The 26,924-nt window shown below is 38.7% G+C and overlaps 1 protein-coding gene across 1 annotated transcript in view; it reads right to left on the reverse strand.

Moving 5' to 3' along the window:
• Positions 1-918: 918 nt before the first annotated feature.
• Positions 919-26,924, reverse strand: part of WIF1 (WNT inhibitory factor 1) — a 71,496-nt gene continuing 45,490 nt past the window's right edge. Inside the window, exons 4-10 of the mRNA XM_055236640.2 lie at positions 19,353-19,493; positions 18,286-18,381; positions 17,243-17,338; positions 12,761-12,856; positions 6,317-6,412; positions 5,391-5,486; positions 919-1,761 (exon numbers count right to left, since the gene is read on the reverse strand). Of these exons, the coding sequence (XP_055092615.1) occupies positions 1,640-1,761; positions 5,391-5,486; positions 6,317-6,412; positions 12,761-12,856; positions 17,243-17,338; positions 18,286-18,381; positions 19,353-19,493 (743 nt within the window). The 3' untranslated portion in view covers positions 919-1,639. The remainder of the gene's footprint in view (positions 1,762-5,390; positions 5,487-6,316; positions 6,413-12,760; positions 12,857-17,242; positions 17,339-18,285; positions 18,382-19,352; positions 19,494-26,924) is intronic.

Genomic DNA, 26,924 nt, shown 5'->3' on the forward strand with positions numbered 1-26,924 from the left:
CTGGCTCTTGGCCTGCTTTGCCAAGTCTATGTGATCACAGGCTGACAGGCCAGGCTCTCCCAGTTAGAAGAGAGGTTGCTGTGGTCCTACACTGCATCAAAAGTTGCATTCCCTCAGCCAAAGCCTTTCCCTTGATCCCTTCCAGTCATCAAGTCACCTCTCTACATCACACAACAGATCATGCCACACCCTACTGGAAGAAAATCTGTAGACATTAGACTATATGAAATTAAGTCCACATTCCCTTGGAAGAATCAGAATAACATATGCTGGAAAGCTGCTCTCTAGGATTTGTGGAGCTTTGTGTTCTATTTTGTCTGCTGAGAAAAAGGAAGGAGGGAGAGCAGCATAGTGTTACACTTTGGAGTCAGATGTCACAGATTCAAACCCCGTCCCTGTCACGTGAGATCTTACTGTCTCCAAGCCTCAGTTTCCGATCTGTAAAAGGGCATAATGATACCTGCCTCATAGAATTGTAAGATAACCCATGTACTATACTTGGGAACTGATAGGCTGTTTGTTTGTTTTTTGCTAGGCTCCCTCAAATCATGGTACCAATAGGTTTTTAATACAGGGTAGCACTTTTCATTTGTAACATTCTGACCTTTGAGAAAGTCTTCCACTAAACGGATATTTAACACATTCTACTTAGTGAGAATGTGAAATATTCTTGAAAGAAATAACAAGCTGCGACCTGACATAAATAGTGTTGCAGGTGGTGACAACAGAGAGCAGTATGGCATGGCTGGAGTACAGTCAGAGAGCTGGGAGGGAGGGCTGACACTGAAGAGCTAAGGTGGGGGCAGACAATGGAATAGTTTTGTTTTTTTATGATACTGGAAATATTAACTACCACTAAATTGCAACCAACTTTATTTTCATAAGATAGCATGTGCAAAGATCACCTCCATACAACACTCAGAAAACTAAAGCAGCACCTTTATTTTATACATACAAACAGTATAAAATGTTTATTAGGTAAGAGCTGTGTTTTGTTTACAATATATTATATTGCTTCAAGCCAATGCAAAAAGTTCATACATTATATTCCCTATTTCATTGTGTTTAGAATATATTATATTGTTTAAATGCCACTACCACAGTGTAATTTTTTTTAATACTGCATCTCTGGAATAATGGTAAGGTCAAAATATATTGTATTGAGGGTTTAAAAATTAACAGCAATTTTTAAAAATGTGACAAATATCTAAATATCTGACAATAAAATCTGAAATGCTGTAACTTCAACATTATTAACTGCTCCATCCAAATTCTTGTGACTTACGCATTTTTGCCCAATTTAACCTTTCTAATGTTTCCCTGCCCCCAGACACCATAAATGCATTGTAATTTTGAAAATATCTGCCAACTACACGCTGAAAATTTTAACCTGATCAATTGACATAATATAAAATCTGTCCCAAAGCACTGAAACAAGAAAATCTATACCATCATGCTACAGACGTACTTAGAAAACTTAAAAGGAAGAGTAAATATCAGCTCAGTGATTTATAATGAAGCTAATAAAATTCAGGCCAGTATTCTTAAGTGTAATGAACATTATTTGAACATTCAACACATGAAAGGTTAACAAAGGCTATGAACTCGGTGTAACTTAAAACGTTTCAGATGTCGGAGTTCACCAGATGTAATTGGATTCAGGTGGATCCCGCCGCTCCTCGGCCTTTTTAAGTGAAGGCGTGTGCTGCCTGAGCTGGGCGCCTGCTGGCCTCAGGGCATGTATGACGCTGGCTCCGTACCCTGCAAAATTATTCACAGCTTAAAAGGAAAGAAACTACAAAACCAGGCTCTTCAGATTCATTATTAACTATTCAAATGAAATCCATTTTTGCCTTTTCAATCCAGAATGAAAAACCGCAATGACCACAAAAAGCTACCTGAATGAAGAGATCTCTGTTAAGAGCAACCCATTTTACTAACTCCATGAAACCAGGTTTCCATTGGATTTCTCATTCCCTATATATTCTGGCCATGCAGAAACTCTTGATGCAAAATCTGGGTGAACGTGACTGAATGGAAGTATAGTCTCCATCCAAGGGCTGGTAAGGATCTAGCATTGAAATTTTGAATGCAGCTGCAGATTTGGTCGTTGATCCTTTTCACTGCACTGCAAACCTAACCTAGCTGATATTGATCCAGTTCAATATGACAACCCTACTCTTCATAAAGATCACATGATTGAGTGTGGCTATTGCACTTATAAGACAGGAATTTTGTAAAAATTAAGGACTTCCATTATATGTGTTAGGGAAAAGGTTAAGATTTGAACTGACTCTTCCTTATCAATGGAGATTTGTGTTTTGGTCAAGGTGGGCACCTGTTTCCAGATGGGTTGTAAATGGAAAGTGCTAAGTTACACAACTTCAGACCTCCCTTCTTCCTACTTGGGGTGATGCTCAGGGGCAGTGACTCATTTCTCATTTCCTAAAACTGATCCAAGGCAGCAAATTACATTGTAAAAAGCTGCCTCCATCTTCTTGTGCATCAGAGTTAAATTCAGCATTTATTTCTTCCTTGTGTTTTTAAATGCAAACATGCCATTAAGCAGCTACTGAGAACAGTATACTTTGTTCCTGAATGTGTTCCTTTGAATTGTCAGTATGTAGTCTAGTAGCTCGTGGAGTGGTCAAAACCTGAGCCAGCAATGAGCTGGAGTAAATCTCTACCATGCTGCTTGGCCTGTGACCCATGAAGCCCAAACCTTCCTGTTGGTGAGGGTGAGCCTATGCGGGGACGTCTGTCTCCAGTATCCTCCTCCCCACCATCATGCCTGGGTCCTTGGACCTCCCAACGTGTCATCCCACTGGGAGTATGTTCTTAGCAGAACTCTATGCCTCAGAGCTTCCTTGTCACCTCCCTCTAGTCAAAATAAATGCCCTTCTTTCAGCTCAATTATTTTAGCTAATGTACAAAATGGCTGGGTGACCTCTCCTGGAAAACACATTTGCATTTGAATCAAGCACCAGGTCATCTTCTTGGCATGCAATGCTTGGATTTGAAGGAGGCACACGGATGGCAGAAGCTTTCAGCAGCATAATCTCCAAGTGGGGGTGCTATTTGGAGGCTGGCAGACCTGTCAGGAGGGATCATCTACCGCACGAGGGCCCCTAACTTGCCTTCCCTTTGGAAGAATGACCGGGTGCATCAGAAGTAACAGTGCCCTTGCGTTCCCGTCTTCATCACTTGTGGGGATCGCTGGGATCTGGATGTGAGTCTTAGAAGAACTTTGTAACTAAGACCTTGGATGTGTGGTCTGGACTAGGCTTGAAGATTTTTGAAAGTTATTTTGATCTGAGACAAGCCTCAGGGTTTGTCTCCAGTTGAGGGTGGCATAAGGGCTTCGGTTTACTCTTTTCCAAAATGGCACTAGAAATATTGAGTCTCCTACAGGTCTTTTAGTCCAGAGAAGATCTCCTTATCAGTATGCCCTAGCAGGGATACCATTCAACCATTCCCACTATGTGAGAAGTGATTTTCCAGAGGAGCTGCACTGCTTATTAATCTGTGTCCACCTGAAGCCAATTTAATCAACCCTCCAGTTAATTCAGTGGGTGAAAAGCATCAAATCAGTGGCTTAGTGTAGTGATATGGTTTGGCTGTGTCCCCACCCAAATCTTATCTTGAATTAGAATCCCCGTGTGTCAAGGGAGACACCAGGTGGAGGTAATTGAATCATGGGGATGGTTCCCCTATGCTGTTCTCCTGATAGTGAGTGAGTTCTCACGAGATCTGACAGTTTTATAAGTGTTTGGCAAGCTCCTTCTATGCACGTTCTCTCTCCTTCCACCTTATGAAGAAGGTACCTGCCTCCCTTGGCCTTCTGCCACGATTGTAAGTTTCCTGAGGCCTCCCTAGCCATATGGAAGTGTGAGTCAAACCTCTTTCCTTTATACATTACTCAGTCTGTGGAAGTTCTTTATAGCACCGTGAGAACAGACTAATACATGTAACCTAGACCAGACACCAACCTACCTTAAAGTAAACAGATGTATAACTACATATACACTTATTATAGATACATTAAACTAATACAATATGAACATTGTAAAATATAAGCAAAACTTAGAAATTAGAAAAGACTACCATAAGTATATTAAATGTATATTTATATATAAATATAAATCAAATTTAAAATATAAAAAATATTTAAAAACTAGTATATTCTTTTAGCACCCCAATGGATAATTTCCACACTCACTGTGTTGCATGCACCAACCTTTGGAGACTACTGATCTAGGAAAACATCTGATATGTGAGTGATTTGTTCAATTTGTATCCATTACTTTGGAGACATAATATGGTAGACACACCTGGAATTTTGTGAATTTCCTTTTTTCTTTTTTTTTTTGAGACAGGGTCTTGCTATGTTGCCCAGGCTGATCTCAAACTCCTGGATTCAAGAAATCCTCTTGCCTCAGCCTCCCAAGTAGCCTGGACTACAGGCATGTGCCACCACTCCCAGCTTGGAATCATGCTTTTGAAGAGTATGGTGTGTGACTGAAGTCTTCCTTTTTTCAAACTAAAGTGGACAGGGGGCCCATGCTTAGGAGACTGAGTTCTAGCTGCCAGAAGTGCTGAAACTGTGTTGTTTTGTTAATTTGCTAATTGACTGTCCCTCCCACTCCACAAGGCAGGGCCTTTTCTGTCTGTGCACTGGTGTGTCCCCAGTGCTTGGATTCATGCTTAGCACAGGAGAGACCACAATCAATACTGAATGAATTTAGCAAGTTTCATTGTGTGTCTAAAATAGGCCAGCTGTTTACCTACATAGCTAGCTCATTTTTGGTAGTAAATTTTGAAAAAATGCAACTCCATTATAACATCTCTCTCATAGATGCTTTATAAATCTTTTCTTTCCCTCAAGAGAACTCACTTACTTACTATTACCAATATGATTTAAATATTTTAAGAAGCAAAATGCTTCATGTTTTATAATGATACTTGACAAATCATGAATTATAAAATCAGAGGCAAGGAGATACTGATTCTACATTCGATTTAAAATCTTAATTTCATGTGTAATTTCTTCATAGTTAACATACTGTATTACTCCAAATCAACCTGTATTACTAATTTAGCCTAGAAAATACTTTTAATATTTTACAGATGTGATCTTTTACAAAGACGCATTACTCTTTACACACTAAAGCTTAGACTCTAAAGTTTAAAGAGGTGGAGGAAGTGTAGGGGAGAAGAGGCAGAGAAAAAGCTGCTTTTAATGAAATGGAAAGCAGGGCTGAGTTATAGGTTGACTATTAGCCTTTGAAGCCAAGAAACAGAAGTGAAAAGGCTGGCTCTTCTTCTGGTCTCCCACTCACTTTTATTTTTATTTTTTTCCTTGTTTACAACTTTTTATTTCTCCCACTCACTTTTATTGCAGTATCTTCCATGCCAACCTTCTTGACACTGGCATTTGTTGGGTTCATGGCAGGTTCCATGTGCACCACAGCCAGGCTCGCAGACAGCTAGAATCAAGGGAAATAAAAAGAGTATTTCCTGAGCTTTCCTTTTTCAACAGAATTACATAGTTGCTTTCCTTGCAATTCTTTAGAATGTATTAGTTTTGGCTTCATCCTCTAATTTTTTTTTCCTAAGTCAGTCCCCAGTCATAAGTTGGTTTTGGACTTTTTGTAAAGTCCTGAGAATGATCTTTAAGCATGATATTTTTCATTCGCAAAAGACATTCTTCATTCGCAAAAGACATTCAGTAGGATTTTGAAACTGCTGGAGCATGGAAGTTTATTTTCCTTAAGAAAACACCTGGCTGGGCACGGTGGCTCATGCCTGTAATCCCAACATTTTGGGAGGCTGAGGCAGGTGGATCACGAGGTCAGGAGTTCAAGACCAGCCTGGCCAAGGTGGTGAAACCCCATCTCTAGTAAAAAAATACGAAGATTGGCCAGGCGCGGTGGCAGGCACCTGTAGTCCCAGCTACTCGGGAGGCTGAGGCAGGAGAATCGTTTAAACCTGGGGGGCGGAGGTTTCAATGGGTCTAGATCGCGCCACTGCACTCCAGACTGGGTGACAGAGTGAGACTCCGTCTCAAAAAACAAAACAAAACAAAGAAACCACCTTGTATTGAAAACATTCAGTTGCATGTGTGCGTATCCATTTGTTTACATGCACAGATTTCATACAACACCTCTGGTCTACATAAGGAAGCATATATGTCAGTGAAGAAAGGTTAACTGTGATGCCCAGGCAACATGCAGTAGGCACAGAAGTATGTAGTGAGAGACCCCTGCTAGTTTAACGACCCAGTAGCCCAGATTGGCAATGTGTATGGGGTACTTACGCTTTGAACAGAGGTCTCCCTGGTAACCTTTGGAACACTTACATTTGCTTTTACCAATGCATTTACCTCCGTTTCGACAGGGTTGTGGGCATTTGCCTGAAAAAGAGAAGAATGCAGCTAAACAAGGAACCTGGTGCTTCATTCAGAGGTAATTACATTTTTCAAAGGAATTACAAGGCTTTGAGAGGATAAATGCTTTTAAGTGGCAATTTTCATTTATTTCAGATCTACTCTGGCTTTTATTTTGTTTGAGTTTTGTTTTTGGAACAGACAGGATAATATTTTTAACTTCTGCTTTTGGATTATAAATGTGTTGCCAAAATGCTGCATTTATATTCTTTTCTTTTCTTTTTTTTTTTTTTTTTAAGTAAAGACGAGGTTTCATTCTGTTGGCCAGGCTAGTCTTGATCTCCTGACCTCAAGTGATCCGCCCGCCTTGGCCTCTCAAAGTGCTGGGATTACAAGCATGAGCCACCACGCCCAGCCCAATTACTTTTTAATAAATGGAATAATCTTTTAACTGACTCACAAATACTTGCTAAGATATACTTTACTAAAAGTTACGACATAAATGACCCTTTAAATAATCTTTTCACTGGGTATTGATTTTTGTTTTTTGGTTCTTTTTGAGACGGAATCTTACTATTTTGCCCAGGCTGGAGTGCAGTGGCAGGATCTCGGCTCACTGCATCCTCTGCCTCCCAGGTTCAAGTGATTCTCCTGCCTCATCCTCCAGGGTTGCTGGGAACACAGACTTGTGCCACCATGCCAGGCTAATTTCTGTATTTTTAGTAGACACAGGGTTTCACCTTCTTGGCCAAGCTGGTCTTGAACTCCCGACCTCAAGTGATCCTCCCACTTCAACCTCCCAAAATGCTGGGATTACAGGCATGAGCCACCGTGCCTGGCCAAGTTTTGATTTTTGAATGTCACTTTTTCTGAAAGTAAGTCTATACCTTTACCTGATGACAGTCTTAGCCTAGGATTCCCCAGAAAGCAGGACCTGCATGCAGCTAGTTTATCTGGGGAAGTGATTGTAGGAAACAGGAATGGGGGAATGGGAGGGGTGAAACGGAAGGAAGGAAGGAAAGGCAACACAAAAGTGTGTTTGTGGGTGGAAAGCAGGAGTATGGGGCTGTTAAGTCAAGGTGCAGTGGCAACGACTGGCGTGCAAGGCTGGCCAAGAGGCTGAGATGTGACACAAAAGGTGCCCAATATCACAGCAATGCATTTTCCTGGAATGCCTTAGGTCCATAATGATACTTCGTAATTTCTTTTATCTCTTTTCTCAATGAGTATTACGAATGCTTTTCACAGATCTTTGAGTCACAGAATTTTAGAGCTGGAGTAAGGCCCTAGGTGTAAAAATCATGTAATAAATTTCTCACTTCTTTCTCCAGGGGCTATTTATTATACCTCTGCAATCTAGAATTTGCTATCCTAAGTCCTAGTTTTTGAAGAAGTAGAAGATAAGGTACTTTTTACCTAGAGCTGAAACCACATCCTATGCCTGGCATAAGATGTTTTGAAGACAGCAAGTAGCCCGTAGATTTTGGTAGTGGAGGAGTTTGGATTGCTTTTGTTGTTCTTTTTCTTTTATTTTTATTCACTTTAGCAGAACACTCATTACAAAGGCTTCTGGGTACATAAGGAGAAGTAATGAAAATTTATCCTAAACCAACCCGCCTTTCACTCTCTAAGCCCTTCTTTTTATTGCCAAAGAAAGCTGTGAAAGAAGTCAACCCCCATATATTTTACTGACAACTGCTATTCTTGACAAACAAGAAGTGAATTCTTTATGAAAATCATTCTACTAAAAACACTTTATCTTTTTATTTACCTAAAAGGACTTTCTTTATATATAAGTAGACCAAAGCAGTATTTAGTCATTGTGGAGACAATATAGACATAACAATATTGGGATGTTAGGGCCTCTCACAAACCTGGAATGCCGTTAGACATTGAGGTTTTTCTGCATAGAGGTGTTCCAGAAACAGGTATTAAAACAAACTTAATAACAGAATATCACCTCTTCATTGACCAAAAGAGGGTCCTTTTTTTTTTTGCCAGGTTTGAATACAAGAATACCATTTACTGTTTAGTTAAGATCTCAACTCTCACCCAAAAGAAGGAATATCTAACTCCAAATTTCCATTTGCATCAAATAAATACCTGACCCCAACATATACACAAAATTAGGTCATATCACAGTACTCTGCAAGGCACTAGGTTTTTTTCAAGTGAGCAAGGTGTAGGATGATAATTATATGGCAGAAAAGACAGAGTACTCATATGTGAACTACTTGGTGAGCCCAAATTTTCTCCTCTATAAGGAGTGAAGTTGGTAACTGGGATAATGCAGAAAATGACTGGTGGAGATAATTCTCTCATCGACTTCACGAGGTTTTTTGTTTTCATGGCAACAGGGAAGTGAGGATCCTTAGATTCACCGCAGTCAGGAAGGAGGACTTTCTCTCCTGGCTATTACACAACAGAAATGTGACTGCAGGAGATGTTAGACATTCGAAAGCTATTACTAGTTCAAAGACTATAGGAGCCAAAATTCATGAAGATCTGATTATTTTGAAATTCAGAATCCTGGAAATATCTTTAATATGAACTTCTTCTTCCTGAAAATAGTTTGTAACCAAATTCTACCCATTGAATAGTGGAAAACTGAGTCAGCTTGAGAGATGGCACATTTTTACTTAAAAAGACTAAGCCCTGGCTGGGCATGGTGGCTCTCGCCTGTAATCCCAGCACTTTGGAAGGCTGAGGTGAGCAGATCACTGGAGGTCAGGAGTTCAAGACCAGCCTGGCCAATATGGTGAAATTCTGTCTCTACTAAAAATGTAAAAATATTAGCCAAGCGTGGTGGCGGGCACCTGTAATCTCAGCTACTCGGGAGGCTGTGGCAGAAGAATCATTTGAACCTGGAAGGCGGAGGTTGCAGAGAGCCAAGATGGTGCCACTGCACTCCAGCCTGGGTGACAGAGCTAGACTCCATCTCAAAAAAAGAAAAAAAAAATAGACTAAGCCCTGCCTAAAGACAAACAGATTTGACTAAGTTTCAGCTGGTGGCATTTTTACTATAACCAATGGATGAGTCCTTGTAAGAACAATGAAATAAGGTATTGACAAAATAAAGACATTAAATTTCTTCTACCTATGTAATTGTAGGATAACTTAAATTATCAGTTTAATGAAGTGACAGTTTAATGAAGAAAACAGATAAAAGGGTTTTTAAGTGCCAACAATTGTCATCTCTGGGTTTTAGGATTATAGGTGATTTTTAATTGTTTTCTCCAATATTCTAAATTTTTTAACAGAGAACATTTTATATTGAGAACTTTTATAAGAAGAACCCACTCAGTTATTTTTAAAATCCTTTTCTAATTCTTTTCTAATAATCCTTGCATTACAAAAGGATTATAAATAATTTGCGTAGTCTTTTTAACTGAAGGTTCATTAAAGATTCTTGGGAAATCCATGAGTCTTAGATAACAAGAAACATGTACCCACCATCCATCCAGATACCTCTAACCATAGTTTTGTTAACCTACAAGCATATCTCACGATCAACTCGGAATAAAGTTTGAGATGGTATCATTCTTTTTAAAATTTTTTTTTGTTTTTGAGATGGAGTTTTGCTCTTGTCTCCTAGGCTGGAGTGCAGGGCTCAACCTTGGCTCACTGCAACTTGTGCCTCCAGGGTTCAAGCAATTCTTTTGCCTCAGCCTCCTGAGTAGCTAGGACTACAGGTGTCTGCCACCACGCCTGGCTAATTTTTATTTTAGTCTTAGAGATGGGGGTTTGCCATGATGGCCAGGCTGGTCTCTAACTCCTGACCTCAGGTGATCCGCCTGCTTCGGCCTCTCAAAGTGCTGGGATTATAGGCGTGAGCCACTGCACCCAGGTGAGATGGCATCATTCTTGATAGAGGTCAGGAGAAATGAAAATAAAGATGACATCAGAATATACATTTCATTTAAAAAAACAAAAAACAAACAGCCAGCAATGAGTGCTGGTGAGGATGTGGAGAAACTGGAACCCTCATACACTGCTGGTGGGAATGTAAAATGATGCAACTGCTTTGGAAAACAGTCTGGTAGTTCCTCAAAAAAGTTGTTACCACGTGACCCAGCAATTCCACCCCCCAGGTAAATATTCCGAAGAAATGGAAACGTCCACACAAACATCTCGCACACAGATTTTCATAGCCGTATTATTCATAATAGCCCCAAAGTGGAAACAACCCAAATGTCCAATGGCTGATAAATAAACAAAATGTGGTAAATCCATAAAATGGAATATTATTTGGCAATAAAAAGGAATAATGCAGTGATATATGCTATACCATGGGTAAGCATTGAAAACATTAGAATGAACCCAGGTGAAAGAAGCCACACAAGAAATGCCATATCTTATATGATTCCATTTATGTGAAATGTTAAGAATAAGCAAGTCTAGAGACAGAAAGTAGCTTAGTGGTTGCCAGGGTCTAGAGGGAAAGGGGAAGGGGAGGTGACTGCTAATAGGTACAGACTTTCTTTTGGGGATGATAACATGTTCTGGAATTTGATAGAGGTGATGGGTACACAATCTTGTGAATAACCTGAATGGTACATTTTTAAATGTTGAGTTTTATACGATTGTGGCTTATATCTTAATTAAAAATAAGAATACATAATTCAACTATACTTATTTGTTTCTGTACCCTTGGAGACACTGTTCAACTCAAGACCCATTTCCATAGTTTCCTAGTAATGTAGTTCCCATGATAGAAACAGAAAACTTCCGCAAAGGTTTTGGATAAAACTTGAAGTAGGGCCAATCAGGAGCTTTCAAAGACCCACATTTTTTGATGCAGTAAAACAAAAAACCAAGAATACAAAACATTGTCTCTGCCAATAGAAGATTCATAAACCTAAGGACATGAAAGGGCATATTTACATGAAGGAATATGAGCCTTTGGACAAAGATTCATAACCATGAACCAAGTAAGTGTGCAGAGTCTGAAGTAAGTACGGGGGAAAATTGAGGGGAGTTAGTTCAGAGATATCTTTATCCGGGAAGGGTAATTAATAAGAATAGAAACCACACCCAGACAATTAATTACATGTTCTGTGGAAACTTTAGAGGTATTTCATCTGAACCCTATAAAAATGGTTACTTCATCCACTACTCATTAAAGTATAAAAACCCACAAATAAATTAGAGGTTGAAAGTTCAAACAGGAACTTAGTCTTATTCAACTTTCAATCTACAATACGCTACTATATACACTACTGTATACACTGTTCGGCTGTACCAAACAGTGGTATTTTACAGATACAGCTGGAAATGAAACACAGACCAAGTTTCCCTCAATCAACATTTCAAGAAAGGCAGGGACACAGGACCCTTAGTGGACAGGCTGACCTTCCTTTTGCTCTTTCTTGAGCATGTGCTTTGGTGCTATCTGTTCTTCTGGATTGTAAGGCAATCAAGGAGGGAGTTACCTCATTTCTGAGTTAAAGAGAGAGGCTACATGACTTGCTGAGAGCTACATGGCTGGTCAATGGCGGAGCCTGGACAAGCAGTTTGGAATATTGATTCCGAAAACAATGATAAGCTACCACATTTCAACCTTTACTTTTTTAACTTTTGTGTATTGAAGTATGACAAACGTGTAGTAAAGGCATAATGTGTACCAATCTTAAGTTTACAGTTCAGATATTTTTATTTACGTAAACAGATGTGTGGCACTTCAGCAATCAAGATACTTAGCATTCCATAAAGTTCCTTTTGCTCCAGTTGTGATTCTTGTTTCTACCGTCATCCATTAGTTTCACCTATTCTTGAACTTCAAAAAGATGGGATCATGCAGTAGGTAATTTTTTGTGTCTGGTTACTTTCACTTAGTATCTGTGTGGTTCATTCATGTTGCTGTGTGTGCTATTATTTCATTCTTTTTTTATTGCTATGCACCTTTTTTTTCTCCTTTTTCTTGAGTCTACCTTTTTCTCTTAGATGGGTTGTTAGGCTCAGTCTAGGATATCTGGCAGTGAGCGGCAGGGGAAACAGGTAGGTAGGTAAACAGATCCCAGCTGTCCCAGAGCTCTGATCTACATTTCCAGTCTGAAGCTATGGGTCCTACATAATGAGGAGGGGACAAAATGACTAACAGAAAACAATGCAACTGCTGAATAATCCAAACCCAGACATAACCGAGTCAGAGAGCATTTCTTCTGAGTCCTCCGAGGTGAGCTGTGTCACTCTTTGCCCCACCTTCAGCCAAAATGCATGGCAGCTGAATCTAGCAAAAAGAAACCACTGGCCTAAGACCTTAGACAAGTTATTCATTCTCTCTGGGCTTCTGACTCCTCCTTGATAAAATGAAGGGGTTATATGGGGTTTCTAAGTTCTCCCCAAGTCAAAAGAAGGCAGAAAGTCAATACTCACTTATTTCACACTGCTCTCCCTCTAGTCCTGGAGGGCAAATACATTTTCCAGGGTAGAAACAGGTCCCTCCGTTAAAGCAGGTGGTTGAGCAGTTTGCTGTTAGAATGAGTAACAGGGGTGTTGCATTAGACAGTAGGTTAAATCCAACACAAATTTCACTTACAGTGAGGTGCTATTTTTTAGGCATCTGCTACTTGCCCATTTCCTGACTTAATAAAATAAGCTGCTTTACAAATACAAAAGTTGTAACCAATTGCTTGCCTATGTGCAGACTCCAGAACATAATAGGAGACCACACACATCATATACTACCCACCAGTAGGAGTTTCCATCTCAGTGAAGAAAGGCACAGTAAAAAAATTAGCTTTTTAATTTTCTTATACATAGCTATGCCCTTAAAAGGAGAAGAATGGTATAAACCTAAGGTTTTTTTTTGTAAACATCAGTTTGGAGGATAAAGGAAGAGTAAAAAGGAGAAGACTTACTTTGGAATAGATAAAAGAGAAGTCATAAATATCAGGACCTGACAAATAAAAAAGCAACTTCCTTTCAGGACAAGATGAACAGATATTTATCTTAATGAGATTGTTTTTTTAAAAATAGACTTTTATGACTTTTGGAGAAAAGAGTAACTGTATTCAGAAAAAGACTGTGGGCCCAGGTGAGATTCCATAGGTAGGAGTGTGGCCACAGCAGGGACCAGAGGATGATGAAGTTGGCTGTATCATAGTGGGAGCCCAATAGCCAGATTATCCAGGTAGTAATCACACTTCGTGATTCATCCTAAACCCTCTCTCACAGTGTCAGTTTCTGGAGTTTCACTGCTCACTAGCACCTAAAATAGAGGGAGGATGGAGAAATGGAGAGAAGAGGGGAGGAAATATCTAAAAATAGACAAGTTGGCTCATTCTATAAAGGAAATTAAAATGAGAGCTTGGATTTTTAGCAATTCCAGTTATATGACTTATTTGTTCTTGTCCCATATAAAATTGGCCAAAATTGGCTATAGATGAACAAAAGCTAAAGTAAGCTTCCAGTATGAAAATCAGAAAAGAAATCCAAAAGTTCTAAGTGTATGCTTTCTTTGTGGGAAAAAAAAAAGTCTACAAAGTAAAATGTTCTATGAGTATCATGCTTCTTAAATGATAAATTGTGTTTAAAATCACAAAGATCTCCCAGTTTAAGGAAGTGCTGTACTCAGTTTGGCAAATCAAAACTCTTTTTTTTTTTTTGTTTTTTTTTTTTTTTTTTGAGACAGAGTCTCGCTCTGTCACCCAGGCTGGAGTGCAGTGGCACAATCTCGGCTCACTGCAAGCTCCGCCTCCCAGGTTCACGCCATTCTCCTGCCTCAGCCTCTCCGAGTAGCTGGGACTACAGGCGCCTGCCACCAGGATGGCTAATTTTTTTTTTTTTTTATTTTTAGTAGAGACGGGGTTTCACCATGGTCTCGATCTCCTGACCTCGTGATCCGCCTGCCTCGGCCTCCCAAAGTGCTGGGATTACAAGCGTGAGCCACCGCTCCCGGACTGGTTTGTTTGTTTTTTAAAAGAGACAGGGTCTTGCTCTGTCTCCCAGGCTGGAGTGCAGTGGCACAATCAAAGCTCACTGCAGCCTTAAACCCCTGGGCTTAAGGGATCTTCCTGCCTCAGCCTCCCAGATGGCTGGGAGCAAAGGTGTACACTACCTTGCCTGGTTAAGTTTTGAATTTTTTTTGTACAGATGGAGTCTTGCTACATTGTCCACACAGGTCACAAAAAAAATCAAACCTCTTAACGTGGAAGGGAGCTGTAGCATTTTGGTATAGGATTTAGGATTTAGGAGAACCAGCTCTTGGGGCCTCCTTTTTGCTGCAGTATTGCTAAGGCTGGACAGTTGTTTTTGTAAGTGTGTCCTGTCTCCTCACTTCTGTTTCTCTGGGAGATAGAAGGGAATGATGAGATCAGTGCTCTGGAAAACTTTGGGATCAGTACCCACTTGGCCCATGCCCCATGGGCACTGCCCAATTACTGATGTGTAGAATGCAATGAACCTGGTAGCTTCATAGAAAGCTGTAGAATTCAGCAAAGTTGGTTACATAATTTGGCCACACTCTTAGTACTTGTATGCTATTGCGTTGTCATGAGCAAGCTCCTCTATATTTCTGTTGTGCAATGATTCTTGATTAGAAAAACGAGCAGCTAGAGACATGAAGTATCTTTCTGTAGGGCTGAGGCCCCACTGGCCAATAGTAAACTCCTGAGGTCCTAAAGGTTGTGATGTTCACATCACACAAAAAATGCTCGTCCCAAGGGCCAATGAAAGTTATTCTTTAATATTTGTTCAAATACACAGTGCTGATGTCTAGTTCCATAGTAGTAATTAAATCATTTTTCAGAGCCTCCACATATTCCCTCCTGGAGAATAAAAGCATCTTTTTGTTGAGGTAGAAAATTTTTTTTTTAGTATTCCCAGATCTCCAGTGAGACCAAGTGGAATTTCAACAGACTTTATAAAAGAATAAAAAAATTACTGGAGTCTGATGAGTAGGAACATCTTTCATTTGAAAGATAAAATATTATAAAATATAGTATGTACTGGAATATATATAGATATATTACTTTAACAGTGACCATGTGGTGTTTGTGACACTACAGCACTAGAAAAACACTGCAATTGACACTCCATTATGCAAACCACGCCAACAATGGCCACGCCTACATAAGAAGGTCTCACAAATGGTCTCTTGTGAATATGTGAGTTCTTCAACTAAATCTCTGGAGGATTTGCTTTATTTATTAATAATTTTGAGGCAATAAGAGTTTAATTCTCCTCTAGAATGCCCAGTTTTAAAATAGCAGAGATACTGAATGCTAAATTTAGACAAAGAGATTCACGATAATGAATTTTACTCATTGGCTGTTAATTCTTATTAGAGTAATTAGTGCTTAATCTTTATGAAAACACATGTTAAAAAATGATTTTTAATCCAATACTATAGTTTTAAAAGGCCACTTTAAAAAAGGCAGAAATGCTTTCACATATTATCTCAATATAGTTATAATATATAGCTCATGGCTGAGGGACAGGAGGGTCAATGGCTTAATTCCAAGTCTAGAGATAGAAAAAGCATGGTCCACAGAGAGATCAAGTTGCCTGCCCAGGTTCAGAGTCACTCGTGGAAGAACTGAGGGCTGAATTAGGTAGCCTGGGCGGCAAAATGGTACAGTGCAGGATATGAATTTGGGTCAACCTACTCAAGTTCCATAAACCTCACTTTGCTTATCTAGGAATGAGATGGATAATACTTTACATATCTCAAAAGATGTTCAGAGTAAAATCACATAACTGTATGAAAGTACTTTGTACATCATAAAAGAGTAAACAACCATAAGTTATTCTGACTCATACTGAAGGCTCTTTCCTCTAGCTTTCCTTTAAAAACAACAACAAAAAACTGCTCATGGCAATCTTACTTGGTACTAACTGAATGATCACTAAAGAGACACTTTTCAAGAATAAAATTTATTATTCTATCTTAACTCATATGTTTATTGACCAAAAAATGCTCTATTCATACAATTAGCATTTTTAACACAAAGATAACTTCATTAAATATACAAATTTCACAGCATAGTCTTTTTTTTTTTTTTTTCCACTTAAAAGATGTGAACTGGGCAAAATAAACAAGTCTCTTGTAAAGAGTATGAATCATTCAGCAATTTTAGGGCCAAGTTTGAATCCACTTACTAAGAGTAAAATCTGGCTGTGTTGCTGCAATGTTAAGAAGGAAGAACCCGATCTCTCTCCGACGTGATTTGTGAGCAGAGTATTGAATCGGGAGTCAGTAAACTTCTAGGTTAGGCAATGTAGAGCAGGTTGTTTAATTTTAGCCTCAGAAACTCACCCACAAAACCGATTTAGGACATACTAAAATTCCATGTGGCACAGACCAGCTAATTGTTCACAAAAATTTGCACTCCCGTCACATAATATGAGATGTCAGTGGGAGACAGCTGTCCAGCCAGGGGCAACATTTCTTCTGCCTGAAACCAGGTAGGACCATGAGGCTAATTCCTACCTATGGAATAGGTGTGGAAGTTTTATGGGTAAATTCTGGGCCAGGGCTTTTAAATTTTTTAATTAATTAATTTATTTTTAGCAGTGCTTACTTCAATCCTTCTCTGCCTATTGGCTGGATCTAGAGAGTTCCAAAGCTCTAGGCAGGACACAGATAGATGGTGCCTGGGCTCCTGAGTCATTGCATGGAGAAGAGCTGCCCTGCCCACTGACCAGGCAAAATGCACTGGAGCATTCTGTGAATGAAAATAAACTTTTGCTATTATGCTACACTAAAATTGGGATTTCAGTTACTATAGCAGCCATCTTTACCCTAAGCCATACACTCTCAGAGCTGTTACGAAGAGTGAGGACATATAAAGTAACTTATTCTAATCAAACATTTTAAAAGTAAAAATAACTTTCTTCTTAAAAAGAAACTGTTACCTTTGTCACAGTTCACTCCATAGAATCCAGGTGGGCAGATGCAGAAACCAGGAGTCACACAAAGTCCACCATTCATACATCGTGGGGTGCAAAGGGCTTATAGGGAGAGAGAACCCTGATTAAGGCCAAACGGTATTTTGGAGCAGGAGCATTTTGAAATGTCAGTAATACAACAGGTCTACGTTTTCAAGCTTTGTGGTTGACTCTAAAATGATTACTCTTCAGAGATACAAGTTTGCTATAATAATATTTTTGTGGTATAAATTATGCTATTTTTCAATTTCTCAGCCAATTTCTTAGAGATGACTTTTGGATTGGTTCCATTTGAATACTTGAGTAAATTTTCCCCAGAATCATTTTGACTAAGATGTGGTCTTCTTAAAACTGTTAAATATTTTCACTTTGCCCCATTTCCTTAATCTTCTAATTCCAACATAAATGCAAAGAAGAAAAATAAGAAAATATTCTTCTTTCTTACTTATTTTAAAATTATTTTTTAGCTATCTCTCACAGGATATTCTTATTTCTTGAAGATGAAAAATATTTTGCTTACTCAGATAAGCTCTTAGTATTTAAACATCTTATGATTAATATTCATTTCCTTGCTTATATCTTTTTCATATATTTTTAAAAATTAATTTCCCTGAAATTGATGTACTTACTACACAAATTCTTTTCATCCACTTTTTTGCCTTATCATAACTTCATAACTCAGATATACCCTTAGTTGTGAATCAAGCTACTTTTAATTGGAACAATTTCAGATCAGTGGTGATACTAGCTTTTTAAACCCAACTTAAGAGGAGGAAAAAACCCTCAAAATTTTCATAAGATTGTGCCAAAGTACAGTGGCTGTATTTGTGAAGCGGGATGAGTTGGGGGAGATGGCCAGGAATGGCCACAGAAAGTGGAGGCATTGTGCCAAAGTTTTCTGCCCCTATGACCAGAAAAATAATTTCAGGTGTTAAAAATCCACATGGGGCTCCTGCATGACATCCATGTTCATTAGGAAGGGAGCAAGGGAAGTCGGCTCTGTGTCTTACCTTTCTCACAGTGAGGTCCGTGGAACCCATCAGGACACTCGCAGATGCGTCTTTCATTACAAAAGCCTCCATTTCGGCATCCGCCTGGGCACTCAGCTTCACCAGAGAGAAACAAAGCTTATATGGACACCCTTGAAATCATGTTGGGTGAATCACAGCCAGCGTGAGACAGTGGTGTTCATTTCTGTTTTAGCCCACCAATTAATCATAATTGATCAAATATCAGTACTTCCAACTCATTCGCTCGATGTCACTTGGATTTCACTAAATCTGCTGCAGAGTAAGATTTTGCCTCCCTTATTGCCAACAGTAGGGGGCTCATGGAAGAAGGTAAGGCAAATTTTATTCTGCCTTCATCTCCTCTTATGGAGTGTGAATTGTTAAATTCACACTGCAATTGAATGAATGGTATTGCCTTTCCCCTTTCAGGGGGTAAGATGACTTATGGGTACATCTTTAGAGCACTGAAAGATGCCAGAGCTTAAATTCTGAGCTAGAAAAGCTTGCATGGGGATGTGAAAGGGGCCGGGCCTTTATACTTAAGTGGGCATCTGGGTGTGGTGGGGAGGTACTGAATGAGGCCTTGACCTGGTAGGGATCACTGGCATGAGGTGGTAACCTGTCCTCCGTGGATATGAGCAGCATCAGGCTTTCATTAGGGGTTATATTAGTGTTGCCTTTGACAAGTGGGAAGTGCTGGTAATGACGATCCACCTTGCCCTGAGCAAACAGAGCAAGAAAGGGGGAAATTCATGATCACGGGTGAGATACACTGGGACTCCCAATGACTGTGTTGGAGGAGTGGAGAGGGAGGAAGAAAAGGTGTTTTGAAAAGCTTCCTATTCCTAATATTAAAAGTGGGGTCAAGATCAGAGAAAGTCTATCTTAGTACTGTTGCTAAATCCTGTGCTTATTATCTCCTCCTTCCGTTGCTGTAATTATACAGCCATCATCCCAAAAACCATGTGTGTATGTGTATGTATGTGTGTATAGATATAAATATTTGGCCCAAATCACACCTAAAGCCTTTACAATATGTCTTGTCTTGAATCACCATTGGTGCTTACCTTGTTGACATGTTTTAAAGAAGATAGCATTTTGAGGTGTCTGGAGAATGGTGTTGCCTTCAGAATTCATAACAATCACATTCACTTCAAATGCTGCCACCCCATCCTGTTTTCCAAGACATGGGAAACCAACTTGAACAACTAAAAGAAAAAAAGAGAAAGTGTGGAGAAACAGTTAATCTAGTGGATTCTAGTTTTACAGAAATCTTAGGAAGAGAGTCAAAGGACAAAGCAAAAATGTTCACATGTTGTGGATTTCCTTGTATCTCCATTGGAGTAGGAAATGTATTTTGAGCATCTGGGCTCCACAGAAGTTGAGCATCATGTCAGGTGAAGAAAGAGTGAATGACTCTAATTTTTACCTCATTAATATGGAATTGGGGATATTCTGTTCATAGTCTGGACTTGTACTATCTTAAATATTTTCCCTGGAAATCAAAGATGGAAAGAAGAATCATAAAGTGGTTAATTATAAGTGGTTAATTATACATCAGCGTAGCATGGGAAGAACAAAAAGACAAACAAAAATAAATAAAAAGGGGTTGATTCGGGGAAGAAACTTTGTGGCATCTTCATCAGCCTCCATATAATCCAAAAAGGGCTAGAAATCAGCATTTCATAATCCCTTAAATAAAGCCCAGTGAGCAATACCCCACTGGTTTATGTTTACTATGTGTATGTGAAAGTGACAAAATATCTTCTTTGAAAATATTTTACGACTCAGACTAGAGTTCAATCATTGAACTGAGTTAATGAAGTTAATATTTTCTCAGGCTGTTTGTTAATAAGAAGTGTCCATATCTCAGGCATCTAGAGAGTTTGATGTGATGAAATAATCTCATGAATAGGGTTATATCTAATGGTTTATGTTCTTAAAGAGAAGCTTCTCTTTCTTGTGAGTCTAATGATCACTTGGCCTGTGCAAGTGTTGACAATGAAGTCACAAAGCAGGCATTGGGAACTGAAGACATTGCTGTACAAAGAGGGAAAGAGGACACCCATTGTGGGATACCCACAAGTCACTGGGTGAAAATGGGGCAAATCAGATGTGATCATTTGCTGAGAAGCTGATTATGTATATTTACAACATCCACTGGGTTATTACAACATATCCACTGGGTAAGACTGACCTAGCAGATCCACCAGACTCTTGTTTTTCCTTGTTAATATAAAGAAATATTGCTAATGGGTATACCTGTGATTTTTTGCTTCATTTTATTTCGGCATGGCAGGTTATGGTTTCTGCCAAGCTTGTGCAAATTGTGCCAAGCTTGTGCAAATTTTATCAAGCTAAGACAAATCTTTTCTTTTAGAGTGTCGATAAACTTTCTCCCTAGGTTTATAGGAATAAATGAGCTGGAAATTGGTCTGCCCTTTTCTGTAAAGCGTTGCACACAAGCTGGTCATACAATTCCTTAATGTGCTTTGGGCAGCCCCAAACTCCTCTCACGCTCTGGCATTGTCAGTGTTCATTGCTATGTCGTACTCAAAATTACATGGACTTCCATTTCCAGCTCCCCTGAAACTTGAGATTTTAACATTGCAAATCATTATGATGAAAAGGAAACACAGATATTTTAACAGAAATAAAAAGAAAAAACAAAAAAGATTGTGTCTAAAGTTCTAAAGTAAAATTATCTCTATTGAAAACCTTGGCTTAATGAAATCTCATATATAAAAATGCCAATTTACAAAACATTTACAAATGGAGATTTCTATTTCAGAAAGAAGCCAAGGAATTGACAAGTAATTTCTTTACATTGTATGTACTTATACTTCGTTCAACTATAAAAGTTTACTCTTCTTATGACTCTTTTACATGGACAGGTAGGCCAATAATTGCCTTGAGGCATAAAAAGATGGAAAAACCTGAACGGATACTTAAAGATAGAACTTATAGAATCTTCCTCACTGCACGCCATCATCCAAACTTTATTATTTTCCAGGTGTATCTTTTTTCTGAACCACATTCAGCCTCTCCTTTGCAGCCCACCTGATTCTTTTAAAAAGGCCCTTCAGTTTTATTTTGGCTTCCAGAATCTTGGTATGGAAGAGAAGAAGCTTATCAGTAAACTCATCTTCATTTCTGCTTGCCAGCATTATCAAATTTCAAAACGTATCTTGGATGTTAAATATCAAAAACTGTCTTATTAAGTTTGTAGGAAATTTAGTTAAGAACAATTATTAGTTCTTCCACATCTTCAGATGTGCTAAAAGACCGTTTACAAATCCGATTAAATTATGACTACATGTTCACAAGCTCTGGTTGTCAGTTGTCAGGAGATGCTCCTAGAGGGCTTAGAGTGCTCACATAAAAGTGTGTGGTTTGCAGCCGGGTGCAGTGGCTCACTCCTGTAATCTCAGCACTTTGGGAGGCTGAGGCGGGTGCATCACTTGAGATCAGGAGTTAGAGACCAGCCTGGCCAACATGGTGAAACCCGTGTCTACTAAAAGTAAAAAAATTAGCCGGTGTGTTGGCATATATCCATAATCCCAGCTACTTGTGAGGCTGAGGCATGAGAATCACTTGAACTCAGGAGACAGAGGTTGCAATGAGCCAAGATAGGGCCACTGCAGTCCAGCCTGGGCAACAAAGCAAGACTCTGTCAAAAAAAAAAAAAAAAAAAAGGAAAGAAAGAAAAGCATGTGGTTTGCTAACATAACCTTTAAGTCAATTAAAGTAAGGATATGTTCACAGAGTTCCTAGGCCTGTGGTGATGCTAGAAGATACGGCTTTCCACCATTGCAGGGAACAAAAGTGAGGTTGCAAAATCTGATGAAAGTTTTACAATAGAAAAACTGCAAGCAATTTTGGCAGATAACTAAAGATGTAGTATCTTAATTTTCTTAGTAAACCAAAAGAAATGATATCCCTAAAAATTATTTTACTAAAGTTATATTCAATTACTGTTATAACTGATATGAAATATTTTCCTTCTTATATTTTTTAAAGACCTAATATACTCTAGGCTTGCGATTTTTGCCAATTTTATTTGTGCATAATAATACTAGCCCTTAAATTCAGCTTCAAGTTAAAAATGAACACATTAAAGATCCCATCAGCCCAGGTATATAAGTTTTACCTGCACATTTCTGCCTCTTCAGAAATAGAAGGCAGTAAGCACAGTTATGATCTGAACCCTACTGCAGAGTGATTTGTAAAGAACTAGGAAATAAAGTTTAGAAATTAGGAGGTACCTAGCTTATGATTTCAATGAATTATTGTTTTTTTCACTGAGGACATCTTGAGCCAGATCAACAATTAATTTTTAATGTAAAAGAAGAAATTACAGAAAGATGTGATAAACCACACCATTACACGTGCCCACTCTTCAATTTTAAAACACAAAGTAAAAATTTTATTTCCTCTTGTGCAAACCCCAGTTGTCTTCCTTTCTGTTTATATAAACTTTACCTATAAGACCATTTAGGTAATAATATTTATAATTAAACACCTTTTAAAAGTTTTCAAAGAATTTTGCTTTAAAAAAACAAAATCTGACTTTAGTCAGCTCCAGTAATTGCCTTTTGTCAATCCTGTGCTCTGCGCAAACTATTTCTCTCAGTTCCCCAAATGTGCGGTGCACGTCCACAATTTCCTTACTGCAACCCAGGTGCTTGGAATGTTCTTTCTTGTGTTTTCTGTCCTACTGTCCTCCCACTCAACGTTCAAGGCCACAATTAAATAGTATTTGCTTTCTTTAGTCTTTCCTAACACGCTTTGCCTATATGATTACATTTATATATTTTACAAACACCTATATATATTATTTCATTGTGGTGTAATGATTTAATTATGATTTGCATCCTTTGCTAAGGATGAGAATTCTCAAAGGCAAGAACTATATCTTGTTTTTGTAATCTCAGCATCTAGCATATTGTCTGTCACAAACTAGGTACCAACAGATGTGATATATGTTATAGTAGACACAACCATATACCTTGTGTGCACAGGCACACACTTGCACTTCCACACATGCACATACCTGCACATATACACAGAGACAGAAATTCACCATAGACGGTGGGAGGTGTAGAGAATAAAATACCAGCAACATGCACTCAGAGAAACAGATGCACAGAGAAAAAGAGACTCTTTGCTTCCAAGGAATAACAGGAATGTGAAAGTCATGTACTTTTGCAACAATAGGCATATGAGTAAAGAGCCACTGTTCCCAAATGCTAGATGAAGTTAGACCAGATATGAATTCCAGTGCAGAATAGGATGTATAATCTAAACGAGGTGAATTAAAACAACTCAGAAAAACTAAAGCAGATTGAATATAACTCACAGCATTGAAGTACAGACTGATATGCAATTGATTGCACATCAACTAACTCTTCTACAGAAGAAAGCAGCAAATTTGTTCTGATTGCATACTGCTCCCACACACAGATGGACATGGTGCTCAGATAGCCTCAGCCTCCAGTCAGTTGAGTCCCTGTCCTTACAACAGGGCAAGAGATGAGAAAGGCAGGCAAGAGCGCATCCTCCACACCACATGATCATGAACCGCTACATCACTAGAAATATCCAACATAAATATTCATCAGTCCTCCAAGCTGCCCTGCCAGCCATTCATTCTTTTACCAAATACTTAGCACAAACTCTGGGCTTCACATTCTGCTAAGAACTGAGGTCACCTATAAGATGGTCTCTCCAGCATGGGCACCTATTTAACAGTGTAGACGTTGGATTCCTAAAAGTCCTAGCTGAGAAACACCACTGCTCTGTTGGTTTCATGGTCAGCCAAAGAGAGTGTTCAAAGAGGCAAAGTCTTGGCTTCATGAAACTGTTTTTTGTTATACAACTCAGTAATTTTACTGAACCACCCTGCAGTTTGTATTTCCTGTTTTTGTTCTCTTCTGATGCCAGAAGGCAGGCACTTCATAACTGTTAAAGATCAAGAGTTTTCTTTTTTCATGCAATGTTTAGGCATATAGGAGTCTGTAGGATAAAAGAACAGTTTAGCAGCTTGGGGGTATAAAATAGCCTTCTAGAATAATGAATGCTACCTGGATGCTTAAGAGCAAAGACACACTGATTTGGTTACTTTTTAATAATGCAAGGTACCTTCACTTCTCCTACTGGAGGGACTGAGCTAATGAGGCTAATGAGTAACTGCCCTGCAATGGTCTAAGGTTCCCATAAACTTCTTGCACCTGCATTTCTACAAACAAATCCTACATCTGCTTCTAAAAGACTGTGTGTGTGGGGTGGGGCGAGGGAGTTGTATATGCAAAGGATGTGTGTGTGTGCGAGTCTGTGTGCATACATGGGCATATGTGTACATATCACCTGGTTCCCAAAGAAGGCTTGTTGTTTTTAGTTTCAGGTTGACCAAAGTGTCACCCACTTTTTCCTCTACATTTATTATTTATAAAGAACCTAAATTATTAGAAAATGATGTTCTATCTAAACATGATCTATTAAAATATCCTCACATCATATGTTCAAAATCTTATGTGTCAATTTCCTAAGAAGTAGAATTTCAGTGAGATTTTTTTTTTTTTTTTAACTAGACACAAAAAGTGAAAAAAGCACTTAGGATACAAGCATTAAATTAAAAATTCAAAGATGCAAGATTTACCAGAAGCTGAGCAGGTAGGTATAACTGGTAATTAATTAATGTATTTTTAATGGACTATGATGAGCTTATATTCCTTTATTAATCAGAAAAAAAGAAAAATATAAAATAGAAATTGTGAGATGCTATGTACTTATTTTATTCTGACTGCTTCCAAAACAAAACAAAAAGAGCAAAAAATATGATCAAGAAGAATTTTATAGAAAATTATCTTTAGCTAGGTGCTGGCTCATGCCTGTAATCCCAACACTTTGGGAGGCCGAGGCAGGCAGATCACTTGAGGTCAGGAGTTCGAGACCTGCCTGGCCAACATGGTGAAACCACATCTCTACTAAAAATACAAAAATCAGCCAGGCATGGTGGCATGCTCCTGTAATCCCAGCTACTCAGGAGCCTGAGGAGAAGAATCACTTTAACTCAGGAGGTGGAGGTTGTGGTGAGCTGAGACCCGCACCACTGCACTCAAGCCTGGGTGACAGAGGGACACTCTGTCTCAAGAAAAAGAAAAGAAAAAGAAAATTATTTTCAACTAAAAAGGAACACCATGTGACATGGCTTGAGATTGAGTGATGACCATATTCCAAGAATTTGGTGGCTGGAATGTCTTTCTCTTCTCCACAAGGTAATAAAGCCCTACCAATGCCATCTGAGTGGAATCAGCGTATCCACATCTCTGGAATACATACTCCCGTCCTTGGGGCTACACATCTCAGGTGAATAAATCTTCACCCAGAACCCAAACTCATCTAAGTCAGAAACAGATCCTCTAGGGGGACTGTTGGTCACACCTGCAGCACTGTGATGATCAAAGAAAAACTGAAGTTATACTTCTCCTGTCTACACCCATGATGACACTTAGGTCAGGAAATTAGAGAAACTCTGTGTTTATTTAGTTTCCCACTCTTACGGCACTGGAACACAACAAGGCAGATCCACTGGAAGTGGTAGATAACCATAATCTGAAAATGCCTTTTGTAAAAGTACCTGATCTCCTGATTACTTTAGAGACTTAAATTAGCTCCGAAGGGGATTTTTATTTGACATCTGACAAAATTTATTTTCACATTCCTCTAGAAGAATAAGACTAAATTTTTTTAAAAAGAGAGAGTATGCCATCGATGATTTTAAAACACTATAAAGCTAACACTATCACAATAGTAAAATAAAGAGTAATCTCTAAACACACCCTATGTGTAGAAAAACTTAATGTGAAATAAACAGCGTATCTTGAATCAATTCAACTTCTCATGTAAGAAAAGTTAATGACTCAAAAATAATTCAGGTTAGAGCCTTATTTCTTAATCCAAAAATAAATTTTTATAAAATGCTAGGTGCATATGAAAGTTATAACTTAATTGCTTTCTGGAATAGGAATTAGTATCAAAACATAAATGCAGTGGAAAAAATTGCAAAGGAAAAGATAGGTTTGACCACATAGGATTTTAAAGCCTCTGCTTATTCTCCCCCAAAATAAAATAAAATATAAATATTAAATTGAAAAAAAATGCAGTAAGTGGTAAATATACCTAATATACAACAAGCTTTGCAGATCAGTAGGAAGAACACTATTATCTCAATATAAAAATGAGCATGGTACACATTTTTCATGGTCTAATAGATACAAGAAAATATTTTCTACCTTAATAGGAATAAAAAATACCAAAAGAAGACTGTGATAAATAACTTTTTACTTTTTCTTTCTTTTCTCTTTTTTGAGACTGACTTTTTTCTTTTTTGCTCTGTTGCCCTGGCTGGAGTGCAGTGGTGCAATCATAGCTCACTGCAGCCTCCACCTCCCCAGCTCAAACAACCCTCCTGCCTCAGCCTCCTGAGCATCTGGGACTATGGGCATGTGCCATCACACCTGGCTAATTTTTTTTATTTTTTGTAGAGACAGTCTCGCTATGTTGCCCAGGCCGGTCTTGAACTCTTGGGCACAAGGAATTCTCCCCTCTTGGCCCCCCAAAATGTTGGGATTATAGGT

Source organism: Symphalangus syndactylus, chromosome 13 (assembly GCF_028878055.3).
Source record: "Symphalangus syndactylus isolate Jambi chromosome 13, NHGRI_mSymSyn1-v2.1_pri, whole genome shotgun sequence".
Classification (NCBI taxonomy): Eukaryota; Metazoa; Chordata; class Mammalia; order Primates; family Hylobatidae; genus Symphalangus; species Symphalangus syndactylus.